We start from the raw sequence: 17,301 nt of genomic DNA, 5'->3' as shown, positions 1-17,301 counted from the left end.
AGAAAACTGTCCTTTACACCACATCTCCCCCTTTGGGGGGGAATGGAGTTTTCTCAGTGTTAGTGGAGGTCGTTGTCTTTGAGACTCAGCTTCTTGAAACCTTGAAGAGCATACATCCCACCCCGGATTTGATGGACTCTTCTCCTTTACCCTGCTCCAGAATTGAACTCCGGGCCCTGGGCAAGATCTCAGAAGGAGAGGAGCTGACCGTGTCCTATATCGACTTCCTTAACGTCAGCGAAGAACGCAAGAAGCAGCTGGAGAAGCAGTACTACTTTGACTGCACGTGTGAGCACTGCCAGAAAGGGCTGAAGGACGACCTCTTCCTGGGTGTGAAAGACGACCCGAAGGTACAGGCAGCCCCCCCACTGGGGTGCTTCTGGGCATCTTCCCCAGGAGCCAGGCGAGGGCAGATTCCACAGCTAACCAAGGCGCCGCTGCCCTGGTGGACAGAGTGGGTGGGGGAGAGAGCACGCAGATGGGTCCCAGCTAGCGTCCTGGTACCACTGCTTGCCAGGTGTTTGAGTTTGGGGAAGTTACTCTGTTTTCTCATTTGTAAAATAGGAGTGATGGCACCTACTACAGGGGTTGTTATGAGGATTGAGCAAGATGATATATGTGAAAGGAGTGGCGTAGAGAGTAGACACTAAAGGAGTGGCGTAGAGAGTAGACACTAAAGGAGTGGCGTAGAGAGTAGACACTCAGTAAATTTAAGTTCCTCTTCTCGCCCCTTTGCAGGTTAAGTGATGCTGAGAATTCCATATAGAGAGACCAGATGGGCAAAGAGATTTGTTGTCAGGTTATCACAAAGATATTCCTAGTCCCATGGAAATGGGCAATGGGGAGATCGGGCAATGTTCAGATCGCTTAATATGCTTAATTCCTGAGTAACTGTTGCCTAATCGACGGCGGGACCACTGAGCGCTGGAAGTCTTACCAAGGGGGATGTCCCCCAGCGCCCCCTTCACAATAGGCAGGGCTTCGTAGAGGCTCCTGAAGAAGACCTCAAGACCTCAGATAATCAACTATACTTCAATAAAAAAAAAAAAGAGAGAGAGAGAGAGACTTAGGAACGAAGGCACCTGGTCCAGGAATGCAAATATGCGAAGAGCATGACCTGCGGGGGGACCTGAGTCCTTGGCTGCATCTCCCTTCACAGACTGCGGTGCTCTGGCCCTGCACCAAATCCCCTGTGGGGAGGGCAGCTTTCCCCCCCACCCATGAGGCCTGCCAGGGAGAGCCTTTGGAATTGCCTATGGTCAGGTCTGAAAAACCACACGTAGGTTTTTAACCGGGAGCCATTCTCCTCGGGGAGGCTAACCCAGCACCTCTATATAATTCACAGTTCACCAGAGCATTTAAGACACAAGTACACTTCTGAATTAACTTCTGCACCCTAAGTGTGGGCAGAAACTTGTCTCTGGTTAGAGCAAAGGCTACAAGCAAGACTGACTTCCAGGTTCAGATGGAGGGACCCCTCTCAATGACTTCACTACCCAGTGGTGTCAGTGCTACTGTCCAGATAACTCTGTTCCCCCACTTGATGCACCTCTCTCTCATTCTCGGGCTCTTCGAGGCTTCTTTTGCCACTAACTTATTTTTACTCTCAATATATAATATTTTTTACCCTTCGGCCAAGCAGTTCTAAGAATTTACCCTGCAGATATACTTGCGTATGTGCACAGGAATATATGTGTAAAGAGATAGTACATCATGGCATTGTTGGGAACAACAAAATATTGGAAAAAAGCTAAATAACCACCAATAGGGAAATATTTAAGTTAAGGAAATGAACTAATGAGGTAGATCTTTGTGTACAGACATGGAATGAGCTCTCTTTCTTTTTTTTTATTTATTATTTTTAAAAATTGAAGTATAGCTGCTTTACAGTGTTGTGTTAGTTTCTGGTGTACAGCAAAGTGACTCAGTTATACATACGTATATATTTTTTTCTTCATATTCTTCTCCATGATGATTTATTACAGGATTTTGAATATAGTTCCCTGTGCTATACAGTAGGACCCTGTTGTTTATCATTCTACATGTGATAATTTGCATCTGCTAGTCTCAAACTCCCAATACTTCCCTCCCCCATCCCCCTCCCCCTTGGCAACCACAAGTCTCTATGTCTGTGAGTCTGTTTCTGTTTCATAGATAAGTTCATTTGCGTCACATTTTAGATTCCACATATAAGTGGTATCACATGGTATTTGTTTTTCTCTTTCTGACTTACTTTGCTTAGTGAGATAATCTCTAGGTCCATCCATGTAGCTGCAAATCACATTATTTCATTCCTTTTTATGGCCGAGTAATATTCCATTGTGCCACATCTTCTTTATCCATTCATCTGTCGATGGACATTTAGGTTGTTTCCATGTCTTGGTAATTGTAAATAGTTGAGCTCTATTTCTTAAGGGAAAAGAGTTAAGCGGCTGAACATTGACATATGAATTCATTTCCTAGGGCTGCCATAACACAGTACCCCAAACTGGGTGGCTTACAATAGAAATGTATTGTTTCTCAGGTCTGGAGGCTAAAATCTGAAATCAAGGTCTTGGCAGGGCTGGTTCCTTTTGAGGGCTGTGAAAGAAGGATCTGTTCTAGGCCTCTTTCTTTGGATTGTAGCTGGCCCTGAGCCTTTTCACATGGTCTTCTCCTCATGTGTCTTTTTCTGTTCACCTGGCATTGTTTTTTTAAGAACACCAGTGCTGTTGGATTAAGGGCCCACCCTACTTGAGTATGACCTCATCTTAACAAATTACATCTGCAATGACCCCATTTCTAAATAAGGTCAGATTCTGAGGTACTGAGGGTTAAGACTGCAACATAGGAATTTAATTTTGGGGGGATGAAATTCAACCCATAACACTGTGTATGCTACCACTTCTGAAAATTAAAATTATTAAATTATTTAAATTAAAAGGGACACATGCCCTCACACAGATTCACTCACCCCACATGGGTGTGCAAGCAGAGTCAGTCTCCAAACAGACAGAAGTAGGAGGAGGAATCTGTAACCAGTGGATCAACAATGCTTAGTGTGGAGAAGTTGAGAGTCATCCCTCCCAGGCAGGATACAAAGCAGGAATGTGTTCCTTATAGGAACAACCCCATTTTCACAGAATCAAAGGTTCTGTTTTCCAGGAAATGTGTATTGACACTTATGTGTGGGGCACTGAACACAGTACCACAGGAGCTACAGAAAAGAATAAGCTACTGTGTCCACCCTCACCCTGACCTTCCAGAACCTGCAGGATAATATGTGTCTTATCAGCAAGCCAGCCAGCCTTCCCTCCTGGTGCCTGGCCCTGAGTATTTTTTTCATAACTTGCTTCCACCACTACCTAATTTTTCAAAGAGGCCAGACCCTCTTTTATCCCTTCAGAAATTAAGTGAAACAACTGTGTAGTCATTTCTCTAAATTTTTCAATATTTACCTGGCAACTCCAATAGTTAAATAGGTGATGTGTGGCTGTTAGCTCCTGTCCCTTCACTTTAGATATGCTTACCAGCTGGTGACTGTATGCCCACGTCTTTCAGTCTGAATTAGCAGAGCTGACATCTCTCTTGATATAAAAACATCGATGATTTCTGCTTGAACCGACCTTGATTCAAAGCGAAAACTGTCTATTATTTTTATATCACATTGGGTTTCTCTGTTAAAATAAAGAAATAACTCAAAAATGACTCAACCAAAACAAGTAAGCAGAAAAAAAAATTGAGTATAACTTTTTAAAAGCAAGTGCATCTGAAGGCATAATAAAAAGCCATTATATTGTAGTGGAAAGAATACTGGAGAATTAGGAGGCCTGTGTTCTAGTTCTGGCTGTGACCCTGAATGTCTGAGCTTGGGCACGTCTCTTCCTTGTGGGTCTCAGTTTCCTCATCTGTAAAGTGGAGCATTGGACTAACTTATTAACAGTTCCTTCAAGCTTTTCTATCTACGATGTCATCACAGTTGCTTTCCTTTCTTTATTTAAATAATGCTTTATCCCAGCCTGACAAGCTCCTTTCTATACACCAGCCTTTGTGACTCATCTTCAAACCTTAAATTGGCATCAAAATTATTTCTGACTCCTATGTATATATTATAAATAACTAAATAAATATAATAAAAACATACACATACAGACCTGGATAAAAATAAAAATGAAATCTTTTAAAAATGAGAACATAACACCAATTTCCCCCGATTGTAGCTTTGGACCCTCCTTGTTTAGGCTGTTTGGTTCTCTCTCTCTCTCTCTCTCTCTCTCTCTCTCTCTCCAGCCTTCAGCTATGGTTTTCACAATAGGAATGTTCCAGTTTCTCAAGGTTGGGGAGCTAATGTCCCTCTTTCCTTCCCCTCCTCCTCTTTTGATTCCTCCTCTGGCTTCTACCCCTTCTCCTCCGGTTCCTTTCTCTTCCTCCCTGTTTTCTATTAATTGTGGTGTGCTCCTCGAGAGGGGAGCCTCTCTCTGTGGGCTTCCTTACATCCTATCTGCAGATCAGGTTTTCCTGCCTTTACTCCAAAAAGGGAGCCAAGTGGAACAGCCCATTTCCCTTCTCAGAATATCTTTATCCCATGTTGCATGTGTCAGTTAACAACCTTTCAGTCAGGTTGTTTTGAGAACCTTGGCAGTTGCCTCCTTGAAAAAATTTAATTCCCTTCAAGAGCTTAAAGTAACACTCTTCCTCACAACATCAAACTGAGCAAGGCTTTTATTAACACCTAACAGCTTGGTATTCCCTGAATTATACCCTGCAAGATATTGATTACCCCAGAAGATTCACTAAGAATTTTGAGTTTTAAAGACAACGGAACGTACAGTGGGTTGGAGACTAGTGTGATTTTATGAGCCAACACTTGGGCAACAAACTATAGGTGAAACTAAAGATGTACGTTTGATGGATGGGTGACACATCTCCGAACCACCAGTCACAGAACTCTACACAACCAGGCAAGATATGGACGCCTCTCACTAATGTGCTTGATTCAAACGGGCTAAGGAAAGCAGACGCACGCTGAAATGACTGGTCTTGGGACCAAGGCATGGTCTGCTAACTAGCAGAGTGCTGAGTTGCACTCGGGCGGGAAGCCAACATTCGGGTCGTCGGGAAGGCAGCCAGAAGCCAGGAATCTCAGCCAAATCAAAGGTCAAGGTGAAAATTAAGTCAGGAGTGAGACCTGCCAGAAGAACTCAGAGCATTGATGGATGCATCAAATGCTGGAGTCAGGCTGTGAGACAAGTACAGAAACAAATACAGAGGAATTGCAGGGAGGCCCAGATACAGAAGGATATGGAAATGAAGGTAGTCAGAATTTTAGGGATAATGAAGAACTCTGCAGAAGCCAAAGTAGGTGAGGTGGGGAGAAGCATAAATATAATCCCACTTCCTTAAGTGATCTCGACCCTGAAGCAAGCTGTCCTGGGTTCGGGTTCTCCTATTACAAGATGGACACTGTGGAACTGGCTCAAGACAGCTGGGAGCCTGAGGGAAGACCCTTGATCTCCATGTATTAGGGGGCTGTATTTTTAAGGGAACAGATGCCCATTCTCCTGTAACTTTTTGGTAGTTTAGTGACGGTGACCTCACAACATAATGTGAGCAGCAGATATAAACACAGCTGTTGATCCCGATTCTTTGTGGTGAAAAAATTGGACGACCAGAGAACTGATTAAATTATTCTAGTTTTGTACAGTGGAAAACTCTAGTTACTAAAAAGGCAGTATAGGTATTTTTATATTTATATGGGAAAATATCCACAATCTACTGAGTGAAAAAAAAGCAGGCAATAGACAGAAATATGTTATTATTCCAGTTAGAAAAAGATTGATGCTATTGACATATACACACTCATGCATGTGTGTACATGCAGGACTGCAATTCAGCCAGAACACACTGATACAGTCATACAGACATACTCTTTGTTGATGTGTCTGTGCCTTTGATAGGTCGGTGCCTTTCCTGTACCAGTTGTTACATAGTTTAAATATTTTTCCTCTGTATACTCATTGGAAAATACTCCTCAACGTGCTGTGTCCATCTTCGTGTGGATTCTGGGGATTTCTACTGTTTTCTTCATACTTTTTTATAATGTTTTAATTTTTTACAGTTTGCATATGTTAATTTTACAGTCAGAATAAATAATGAAGGTATTTTTATTTTGGAAAAAAGTTATATTAGATTTGCCCAAGCAAAAAAAAAATCTTTTTTCAGAAAAGACCTTCTCTTTCTTTAGTATTTTTTTTTTTTTTTTTTTTTTTTTGCCACGTGGTACGCGGGATCTTATTTCCCTGACCAGGGATCGAACCTGTGCCCCCTGCAGTGGAAACGAGGAGTCTTAACCACTGAACCGCCAGGGAAGTCCCCCCAGAAAAGAGCTTCTGATATGGATAAACATAGCAAGCAAACTTTTCCTTTGGTCTTTGAGAAATTTGTCACTTTTTCTTCAAAATTATCGTGCCTTCATGGGAACTGGCTTCTTAATTATGGTACCTCAAATATCAAAACCTCATTTTTTTTTTTTTTACAAGATCACTAGACTGCTTAGGCAAACATAGGGAGCCTGGTAGGTCTAGATTTCACAGCTGACAAGTTCTCTCATGGATATCCTTTTGGTCTAGACAAGGAAATAGGGACTGGATGCAGAGACACTTGGAAGGGTTGACAGCCCATAGCCACAGGGCCCTCTTTAATGAGTTCCAATGGCAAATTGGAGTATGATATTTTTTGGTCAAGTCCCCGGCCTCTGTCCTCAACCACTGGACCACCAGGGAAGTCCTGAGCTGTAGGGACCTTGAGTGGCATTTACAGAACTGAAGCATTCAATGAAGAAGGCATTAATCTTGTACTACAGTGAATGTCAAAGGTGGCAGCTGTTCAAAGGTGCAGTGGGTTGCCTCACAAAGGGGTCTCCAACTGAATGCCCCTCCCTTTCCCAGCCCTCTCAGGAGGTGGTGAAGGAGATGATACAGTTCTCCAAGGATACGCTGGAAAAAATTGACAAGGCTCGCTCTGAGGGTTTGTACCACGAGGTAAGAATTCATTTTTTTTTTTTTGCGGTACGCGGGCCTCTCACTGTTGTGGCCTCTCCCGTTGTGGAGCACAGGCTCCGGACGCGCAGGCTCAGCGGCCATGGCTCACGGGCCCAGCCGCTCCACGGCATGCGGGACCTTCCCGGATCGGGGCACGAACCCGTGTCCCCTGCATTGGCAACTCACTGAAACTGGGTTTGAGGAGAGCACAGGCAGCCTGACAAATGTCCTGGGGCTGGGGGTGTCTGTGATATCGGGGATGGAGGAATGGAAATGGCAGTGGGTGTCTTGCTTTCTCGTGTCCTGGCTACAGTGTCCAGATCTACTAACTGTGCATTCAACCCTGGCTCTAGAAACACCAGGCATTCTCAACTGGCTGTACACAAGAATCATTGAAAAAACCCTGATGCTCAGTACAATTCCTCCAGAATCTCTAGGAGTGGGACCCAGACATCAAGATTTGTAAAGCTCCCGAGTGATTTCAACAGGCACCTAAAGTTGAGACCCACGGCCAGCACTGACCTGCAGAGCACGTGCCTGCACTGAATTCACAAAGGCAGCTTGTTGGAAGTACAGATTCCCGTGTCTCACCCCCTAAGGTGTGATTCGTCTAGTCTGCAACAGAACACAGGGACCATGAATCAGTATTTTTTCCCCCAAGCTCTTTAGACAATTTGGTAGCTAGGTTTGGATGGCACTAGGGCATGGCAAGGTGGGAGATTAATTTCTGTTCGTTTCTATCTGCTTTTCTCTGATCTTCATTCGCCTCCTTTCCTCACTCATTCTTTGCCCACTTTTGAGCCCTTACTGGGGTGACCAACACACGACATGCTCCTTGCCTCCTGGGAGTTCTGTCAGGTTGCGGGGAGAGAGTCCCATGAACAAAGTGTTGCTGTACAGTACGGAAAATCTATGGCAGAGGCTCGCGGTAGGAGCTGGAGCTCCGGATTCCATCCCTCTGTCGTCTTCTTCGTTTGTCCTCTTCTCTGCTCAAGCTTGGTAGGGTCGGGTGTAGGGCCAGGCGCTGCTCATGGGCTTACAAGGATTGTCTTCAGGATGGATTGTTTGCCAGCTCACAGCTTGCCACGCCCCTACCCAGGTGCCTCATGGGCCTCTGGGAGAGTCTCAGAGAAAACTGGTTTCCACGCATTTGAACTGGAAAGGATTGTGTGACATTTCTCCCGTGAGAGTGGCAAGGGAAGGAGGGGAGAACTGTGAACCACTAAAATCTAGAGACCATCTGACTCTGTAGGGTGTAACTGAAGATATGTCTACACATGAATCAGTTGGAAAAGCCTGACTATAAAGCCGCTTGTGGTCGGGCCCACCTTCTTCCTCACCAGGACCCATGTGGCCTCCTCCTGATGGGTCGCCTGGCCTCTCTCTCTGCCAATCCCTCCCGTACACTTCGAGCAGGGCATGACTGTCCAACCTCACTGTGCATAAGGGCCACCCAGGGGCAGATGTGAAGGATGCCAGGGTCCCTCCCCTGGGTATTCAGTTTCAATTGGTCTGGGATAGGCCTCAGACGTCGGGATTTATAAAAGCTCTCCAGGTGACTCCAAAGCACAGCCAGGAGGCAGAATCATGGGAATGATGGTTAAGATAAAGCTCCACTGCTTGCTTTGAATACTTGCTCCATTGCTCACTTTCTGTGTAACTTTGGCAAAGCACTTGCCGCTCTGTGCTTCGGTTTCCTCGTCTGGGGGAATGGGAATATTAGTAGTGCCTATCTCATTGCGTTGTTGTGAGAAGGAGTACATATATATGTATGAACATGGCTTTCATAGCTCCCTACTGACTTCTATGATAACTCCTCATTCTGCCATGTCAGCTGTGTCTCCCACTGTTACCCTTGCCATCCCTACATCTTAGCCAAACAGGGCCATTTTGCTATTCGGATCACAAACTGGTGCTTTCCCTTCTCTGCCGGTAGTTTCCTCAAGCTTCGAAGAGTGAGTGTCCAATGCCATCGTGATGCTCCCATGTGTGAGTCAAGCATGTGCTCTGGTGCAGGGATAACAGACAGGGCCTGTGTCTCCTAGGTTGTGAAGTTATGCCGGGAGTGCCTACAGAAGCAGGAGCCAGTGTTGGCCGACACCAACCTCTACACACTGTGGATGCTGAGCACCGTTTCCGAGGTCCTCTCCTACCTGCAGGCCTTTGAGGAGGCCTCACACTACGCCAGGAGGATGGTGGATGGCTATATGTAGGTGACGATCCTGGGTCTCAGGTAGTCTCCTGGAAATGTGTCTATTCCAGGGATGGCAAAGAGATGGCATGCATGTCGCTACCTCTCCCTCCTGCGCCCACAGCAGGCTTCAGTAATTGATAACTGTCCTCTTTATAACTGAGTCTTTGTATCGTGATGTTCTGAGCAATAATGTCCACATAATCAGATTTGATACCTGAGATGAAATCTATTTGTCATCCCTGGTCTTCCCCAAATCCTCCAGCTTGTCTATCCTTTGGGAGGCATCTTCTGCTTGTGGTTTCCTTAAGGCTAAATCTGGCTTGATGTTAAGTGCTTAGAAAAGTTCCCCCCCCCCAACAATCAACAGAGGCAATCTTGTCAGCTTTAGATTTTATTTAAAAAAAAAAAAAAAAGAGGGACTTCCCTGGTGGTCCAGTGGTTGAGACTCCTCGCTTCCACTGCAGGGGGCGTGGGTTCCATCCCTGGTTTGGGAACTAAGATCCCACATGCTGCACAGCAAGGTGCAAAAAAAAAGAAAGAAAAAAAAAAAGAGGTGTCAGCCATTCTTGCTTATAAATTGTAAAAGGCAACTCCTTTGCCTTCCCTCTGCTAATGTCCTCTCTTGCCTTATGTGCCCGCATTGGCATGTGAATTTGTATTTCTGGCCAAATGAATATGTTGGCATAAGAAAGTTGCATTTTTTTGAGTAGATGTTACTCATAAACAAAATCTGGGAAACCTGTACACCATGCGAAAGGAAGTCCTGTTAAGAGAGTGCCAAGGAGGTGAAGATACAACTCTGTCCCAAGAAGGACATTCAAACTATTTTTTTCCCCCTGAACTTCCTAGCCTGTTCAAAGGAGGGCTGAAGGCTCCCAGCTCCTTGCACTCAAGTTCCAAGTACAATCCTGACCCCGTTTCCCCATTAGGACTTGGCTCAGTAGCCTAGGTCGGAGTCTCAGCTCTTGCAGCCTCACCGCGTGGGGTGTTTGGCATCTCAGTGCATCTCTGAGTTCCTTAGTCTCCCTTGATGGTTAATGCCTCACAGCGCTGGTGGGAGAGTATATGGACTTCACCAGTGAGGTCACTTTATAAGTTGTCAGATGTTGTGCAGATAAAAGGTAGGTTGGGAATATGTGTTATCATTACTTGCTCTGCCCCTGCAGGAAGCTGTATCACCCCAACAATGCCCAGCTGGGCATGGCCATCATGCGGGCAGGGCTGACCAACTGGCATGCTGGCAACATTGAGGTGGGGCACAGCATGATCTGCAAAGCCTACGCCATTCTCCTGGTGACACACGGACCCTCCCACCCCATCACCAAGGACTTAGAGGCAAGTGGCTTCTTGGGGCAAGTCTGGGCTCTCTGAAGATGAAAGCTGAGTGCTAGACTCTGCTTTTGGAAAGACCCTAGATTGCCTGCTAGACCAGAAGGGAATTCAGAAATGCTTAGACTCCTCCCCTTGTTTTACATCTGAGCAAACTGAGGCCCAGAGAAGGGGAGTAACCTGTCCTTGGTCACAAAGCGAGTGGACGGCAAAATTGAGGCTTGAACCCTGGGAGGCTCCAAGCCTGGACTGAGAAAACCTAATGGTGTGCATGTGTGTGTAGCATGTACATTAGAAAACGTGCCACATGGAGTAGAGTCAGGGAGCACAGGCTCTGGGACCAGACTGCTGGGATCCAATTCCAGTTTGACCACTTTCCAGCTTTGTGGCTACAAATATTGAGTGTGTGGGCTTCAGTCTTCTCATCAGAAAAATGGAGAAAAAAGGGTTAAGGTTGTGGCAAAGGTTCAATGAATTGATGTGTGAAAAGCACTCAGAGCAGTGTCTGGTGAGTGGCCTGCTCTTCATAGCTGCTGGCTGGCTTTGTGCTTCGAGGGCTGATTTATTTGAAAGTGATGGGGTTCAAAGGACTGTCCTCAGGCAGTAGTACAGGGAAAGAGGACAGACTTTGGTGTCATAGAATGTATGTCAGTACATTAAGCTTGTCAAATACAAGTGTTTGTCATTGTATTCACTGCTCTAACCTCAGCCCCTCAACGAAGCCTGGCCCTTGATAAATATTTCTTGAATTAACATATGGGAGAATGAGGGTTTTTCTATGTGTCACACGCTGTAATCTTCCCGGCCGTTGTAAAGTACAAGGGAATCTCACCCGCTTCGTGTATGAGGAAACTGAGGGCTGAAGGGATTAAGTCACTTGCCTGATGTCCCACAGTGTTGATGGGACTTAAGTTCAGGAACCAGGGTTCAAATCCAGGTCCCCACGTAGCAGTTCCTAGGAACAAACATTCTCTGCTGAGAGCATTCCCTCAAGCTACTCTCTCAGGGGTCTGACTCCCTCTTCCTAACAAATGGAGTCCACTGCCAGGACATTAGACTCGCAGTGTATGAGTGTGTGTGTGTGTGTGTGTGTGTGTGTCCTCTGAGGAGGTACAGTTGAATCTCAGTGGCTGGGAGCCACTTACCCCATAGTCTGTCATTTCCAAAAGGGCCAAGGTAGGTCAGAAACCAACACATCCTGGGGGTTTGTCATCACTGTTTTTGGTGTATCCGCATCCCACAGGCCATGCGGATGCAGACGGAGATGGAGCTGCGCATGTTCCGACAGAACGAGTTCATGTACCACAAGATGCGCGAGGCCGCCCTGAACAACCAGCCCATGCAGGTCATGGCTGAACCCAGCAATGAGCCGGCGCCGGCTTTGTTCCACAAGAAGCAATGAGGACCTGCCTGGTGGGAGAGGGGCGCCGTGGCTGGGGAACTGGGGAGACATTCTGGAGGTGGTGGGTTTCTGGGGAGACCCTTGATGAGGAAATCAGCGTAACGCTCAGCCTTGTTGCCGTGGGAATGTCCTACTCTTTTTTCCCAGTGTCATTTCGGTTCATTTCAACTCAGTTCAATTCAATTTAACCCTATCCCAGACCAGTCCAACTCCTCCTACAAATATTTATTGGGATAAATATGCATAGGGATAAAGAAGCTCCAAATGTAGCTGGAGAGGCAAAATGTAAACAATTAAAGCACAGTGTGATAATAAATGCAATGGTAAACTCTATGGAGAGAGGGGGTACAGTGGAGGGCATGTGTCTGGTGTGTGTGTGTGTGTGTGTGTGTGTGTAGTGGTGAGGGTGTCATGGAGGAGATGACATCTGAGCTAAGGGTGGCAGGTACCTGGAGTCTCAGGTGGCCGCTCACCTATCTGTGCAGGTGTCTCTGGAATATTCAGGATTTGCTGACTGGGATGGGTGATGTTCAGTTTCCTCAGGCGAGTGTGGAGTTATGAAGAAGAGACTGTCTTTGGGCCTTTCAGGTCCTACTCAGAGAACTGAAACTTCTTCAGAAGGGCACGTATGCAGAAGGAGGGCTTTGCCCAAACCACCTGAGGCCTCGGTTTAAAGTCTGGGTTCTCAGCATTATTCTGAAACTAATTCTAGAACACAGAGAGGGAGTGTTTCCTTTCCACACTCTCCCTGCCAAGCCTTGTGATTCCCGTGACGTGGGGCTACTTGGATAATAGCTGAGATTTTTCTGGCCATTGGCCTCCTAGGATTGGAGAAGTCTCTTCAGGGTGAAGTTGAGGGAGAAACTTGGAAACCCACATACATGATGATCATGGGTCCAGCGGAATTGGCCTTTGCGTCTTTTATTTTGTCACGTGTGCCTGGGTGGCCTTTACCAGCTTGCAGTTCATCACTGGCCCCCAGTAAATCTCTATTTTTTAGTAATGAATAATTATGACTTCCCTTGCTTGATTTCTTTCATTGTCCATTCCCTGGGTCCTCTGCTTTCCTTACCAGAAGGAATGTCTAGTCTGGACTCTGCACACCTAGGTGAGGACCTCTCTGGGAGTGTGACCAACTTGCCCTCATCTCCTGGGAGGCTGCTCTGGTTTCCACCCAAGAGTGTGGGTCTTGGGAATCAACCAATCTAGTTGTCCCATTGGCCTGTTATCTTCTGGGATCCCAAACTTCTCACGAATGTTTTGGGGGATCCTGGACAAAAGCCCCCCCATTTGAGAGTGTCACCAAGTCTTCTCTACTCTCTGGGGCCACCCTTGACCCCAGAGCTCTAGCTAACATCTTGAGGTCAGGTGATCCCATCAGGCTCCATATTTGTCATCTGTGCCTAAAGTGTCAGTTCCTCCATCCCCACCCTTTCGTCCTCAGAATGATCCACTGCCTCCCTTGTAACCTGACCAACAGCTCTGCCAATGTGCCAAAAACTTTGTCCAAAAACTCTGCAAAGGTGCCACCTCTTTGCGGAATACTGGCACCTGGCACTTGGCTCTTCATTGAGGACACCTGCTGCTTCAGAACTTTCACAGGGAGACTGACAGTTCTTCTAAGCTCATGTAAGGATGGCACCAGCCCTCTGCCAGGGACCTAACTGTGCCAGTTCAAATGGTCTCTCTTCTATCCTCATATGAAACCTTCCCCCAAACCTCTTCCCTTCTTTGTCACTGTCACCTGCCACACCGCTGGTCATTCCCCCACATTCAAGGTCTTCTTTTCCGTCCCCTCTTCCTCAGATTTGGTGTCTTCAAAGTCCACTTTCACAAACCATCTAAACCACTTGTTTTACAGATTCTTCATTTACTCAATTCCAGGTGTCTTTCCATTTCCCCCATTAAAACCCTCTCTTAGTTACATCCTGGACACTGTCATCCCCCATAATTCCTCCATTTTTTGGCCACCCTCTGTGGCATGCGGGATCCTAGCTCCCTGACCGGGGATCGAACCTGTGCCCCCGCGCAGTGGAAGGGCGGAGTCTTAACCACCGGACCGCCAGGGAATTCCCAATTTCTTCATTTTTGATGTCTGACTCTCTGGTCATTGCTTCCCATCTGTTCACTTCTCTTTTTCCTCCACCCCTGAATCCTAGATGGCATCGTATTTTCTCCAGTGTGTCCCCCCTCCTCCTGTCTTCACATCCTTCCAGATAACCAGGGCATCAGCCTCTTTTTCTTTTTGCCCATCCCCCCTTCCTACTTGGCAGAGTCCAGGCCTGGATGAATTCAGCTGTCTTGTTGTTCCTCTGTTGCACCTGGAGGTCTGAGCACAGCCAGGAAAATGGCACCTCTCAGCTCAGGCGCATCCGCGGCCTCTTCTCCAACCTCAGCTGGCCTTGGGGTGCAGCCCAGGCGTGCTCCCTGTGCTTCTCCCTTTGCCCAGTGGTTATTTCAGGTCCTCACTCCTGTCCTCGAGCGAGTCCTCTGCTTTCAGCAGAACCTCATCTCCTGCTTCACCCAGAGGCCAGGAGATGGGATTCCTCAGTTTCCTCTTCCCGCGTTCACACACGTGTCTGTGCTCATCCTTCCCGCTTCCGTCTCACACCAGTGGAATGAGAGCCCCTCTCCTCCAAAGCCAAACACTCCACCTGTGCTTTGGACCCCATCCCCTCCTAGGTCCTTGGGGCCTTGCTTCCCATTTATTCCTTCTCACCCTGGATTCTTCACATTTCTCTGTCTACTGGCTTCTTCAAAGCAGTTAATAGATGTGCTGGGGAAACTCTGATCATAATCTTCAAGGCTGAGTTGTTGTTTTTTTTTTTTTTTTTTGCGGTACGCGGGCATCTCACCGTTGTGGCCTCTCCTGTGGAGGAGCACAGGCTCTGGACGCGCAGGCTCAGCGTCCATGGCTCACGGGTCCAGCCGCTCCGCGGCGTGTGGGATCTTCCCGGACCGGGGCACGAACCTGCATCCCCTGCATCGGCAGGCGGACTCTCAACCACTGCGCCACCAGGGAAGCCCAAGGCTGAGTATTTTTACAAAAGGCTTTGTCCCCCACAGTTATTATCTGCCTTCCTTTACTTTCCATTTCTTCCTGAACCCACTGCAGCCTGGCTTCCTGAGTCCATGAATGTGGCTCTTCCCACGGTTGACTCTTGGGGGGACTTTTCAGCCCTCGTGTTATTTGGCTTCTCTGCCTCAGTTGGCATCACAGCCCTTGACTTCCGGGCACCACATCCTTTGTGATGATCCTCTAATGAGGTTTCTCCCCTGGCCCCGTTTCCCTCCTGCCCCTGGCATTTCCTGGAGCTGGTTTTGTTCATTCGGGTCACTCTCAGTTTGTCCTCATCTCTCTCTGCACACCCTCCCCCATGAGCTCGGCCAGGCCCTTCGTTTAATCACTGCCGTGAGGCTGATGTCCTTAAATCTGTATCCCTTGACCTTGCTTCGCATACCCTCAGCCCCGCATACCCTCTTGAACATTCTGCAGGCCCATCAAACTTGGCGTGTCCAAAAGGAAGCTCTTTCTCTTTCCCTTCTCTCCACCCCGACACCTGTTCCTGCTCAGCACTGCCCTCCTTCCACCCCTGAGGAGAACATCTGACTTCTAGTCACTTCCTGAGTATCTACCGCATCGGAGACGTTAGCCAGGTCCCTTCAGTCACGGGTCCCCGGGTGGCCCATGTTCTTCTGTGCCTCTCTGAGTTTTGAAACATTCTCTCTAAAATACCCGAAACCTGCCAACTTGTATTCATCGTTCAACACCCACTTTGGAAATCACCCCTTCTGTGAAGTCTTCCCTGAAAGCCTCAGAGTCAGCTGGCTGCCTGTCGGAGTCTGTCCTAGTATCCTTGAGTCTCCCATCATCACACTCCCCTCATGGCCTTATAATTGCCTTTTCACTTGTCTGCCTCCAGCATCAGATCGTGAGGCTCTGGAGGGCGGGAGCTTCGTTCCTTTATTCATCTTTCTATCCCCAGAACCTAGCACAGGTCCTGGGACATAGTAGGTGGTCAGTTAATGTGTATTGAATGAATGAATGAATAAGTGAATGAATTCGCTTAGATCGGAGCAGAAGAGACATGAAACTGTGTATCTCGAGTTTTTATGTTATTGCAGTCCACAGAGGCCATTAAATTTTCTGTATTTCCAAGCAAATGTGTGTGGCTTCTTTCTTTCTGACAATCTATTCATAGAACCCTCTGTCATGATGGAAATGTGTTCTATCTGTGGCCAATACAGTAGCCACTAGCATCATGTGACAGTGGAGAACTTGAAATGTTTCTAATATGAGTGAAAGACTGAACTTTTAATTATTTCATTTCAATTATAATAGCTAATGTGGTTAGTGGTTACTGTATTAGACAGTGCAGTTTTAGAGAATACTTCAGTGCAGTTCTCAAGATTATGGACACTGACACAAATTAAGTTCATATCAGCTCTCCTGATATTAGCTAGATGACCGTGGACTGGTTATCTCATCCATGCCTCAGTGTCCTTATTTCTACTTATCACATAGTGTTGCTATAAGAATTACATTTTTGGGCTTCCCTGGTGGTACAGTGGTTAAGATTCCACCTGCCAGCTCAGGCAACACAGGTTTAAGCCCTTGTCCAGGAAGATCCCACATGCCGTGGAGCAGCTAAGCCCGTATGCCACAGCTACTGAGCCTGTGCTCTAGAGCCCGCGAGCCACAACTACTGAGCCCACGTGCCACAATTACTGAAGCCCGCGCGCCTAGAGCCCGTGCTCCGCAACAAGAGAAGCCACTGCAGTGAGAAACCCGCGCACCACAATGAAGAGTAGCCCCTGCTCGCCGCAACTAGAGAAAGCCCACGCGCAGCAACAAAAACCCAACGCAGCCAACAATAAAAAATAAATTAATTAATTTTTAAAAAAGAATTACATTTTTTAAATGTAAGGCTCTTAGAACAGTGCCTGGCCCATCGTAAGTGGTCCATGAGCATTCCAACCATGCTTCTATCAGGGTGTCCCTTCTCCTACTAAGAAAGTGGAGGTGAAGGGTAGACACAAGCAATGGTATGCTGGACCAGCTCGAGACAGCCAACCACATACACTTCTTCCCACCTCTGCATCTATCAGCATCATGTTGATAGCCCGCCATTAGCCACAGTGGGAATATTTACATCATGGTAATCGGTTTAACTCTAGAAGAACGCATTAATTTGTAGTGTTGTCAATCTATAAATATGGGGTTTGCTACATAACTCTACAAGAACAGATACTTAGAAAGACCATTAAAGAAATCTTTACTTCAGCTGGGGTGAACTCTGCATTCTGAAACCTCTATCCCGCAGGGCCTCACAAACAAGTCTAAGACTCTGATTACT

At 46.9% G+C, this 17,301-nt stretch overlaps 1 protein-coding gene across 2 annotated transcripts in view; it reads left to right on the top strand.

Moving 5' to 3' along the window:
• The window catches only part of SMYD1 (SET and MYND domain containing 1), a 41,827-nt gene extending 25,729 nt beyond the window's left edge, over positions 1-16,098 (top strand). For both annotated transcript variants that reach the window (XM_029232275.1, XM_029232274.1), the window contains 5 exons: positions 161-350; positions 6,927-7,019; positions 9,065-9,228; positions 10,380-10,548; positions 11,786-16,098. In XM_029232275.1, coding sequence (XP_029088108.1) covers positions 161-350; positions 6,927-7,019; positions 9,065-9,228; positions 10,380-10,548; positions 11,786-11,944 — 775 coding nt within the window. In that variant the 3' untranslated portion in view covers positions 11,945-16,098. The remainder of the gene's footprint in view (positions 1-160; positions 351-6,926; positions 7,020-9,064; positions 9,229-10,379; positions 10,549-11,785) is intronic.
• Positions 16,099-17,301: the final 1,203 nt, after the last annotated feature.

The sequence above is a fragment of the Monodon monoceros genome, unplaced genomic scaffold (assembly GCF_005190385.1).
Source record: "Monodon monoceros isolate NGI ecotype Baffin Bay Population unplaced genomic scaffold, NGI_Narwhal_1 Super_Scaffold_19, whole genome shotgun sequence".
NCBI lineage: Eukaryota > Metazoa > Chordata > Mammalia > Artiodactyla > Monodontidae > Monodon > Monodon monoceros.
Note: the sequence above shows the minus strand (reverse complement) of the source record. Positions and strands in the feature narration are given on the sequence as shown.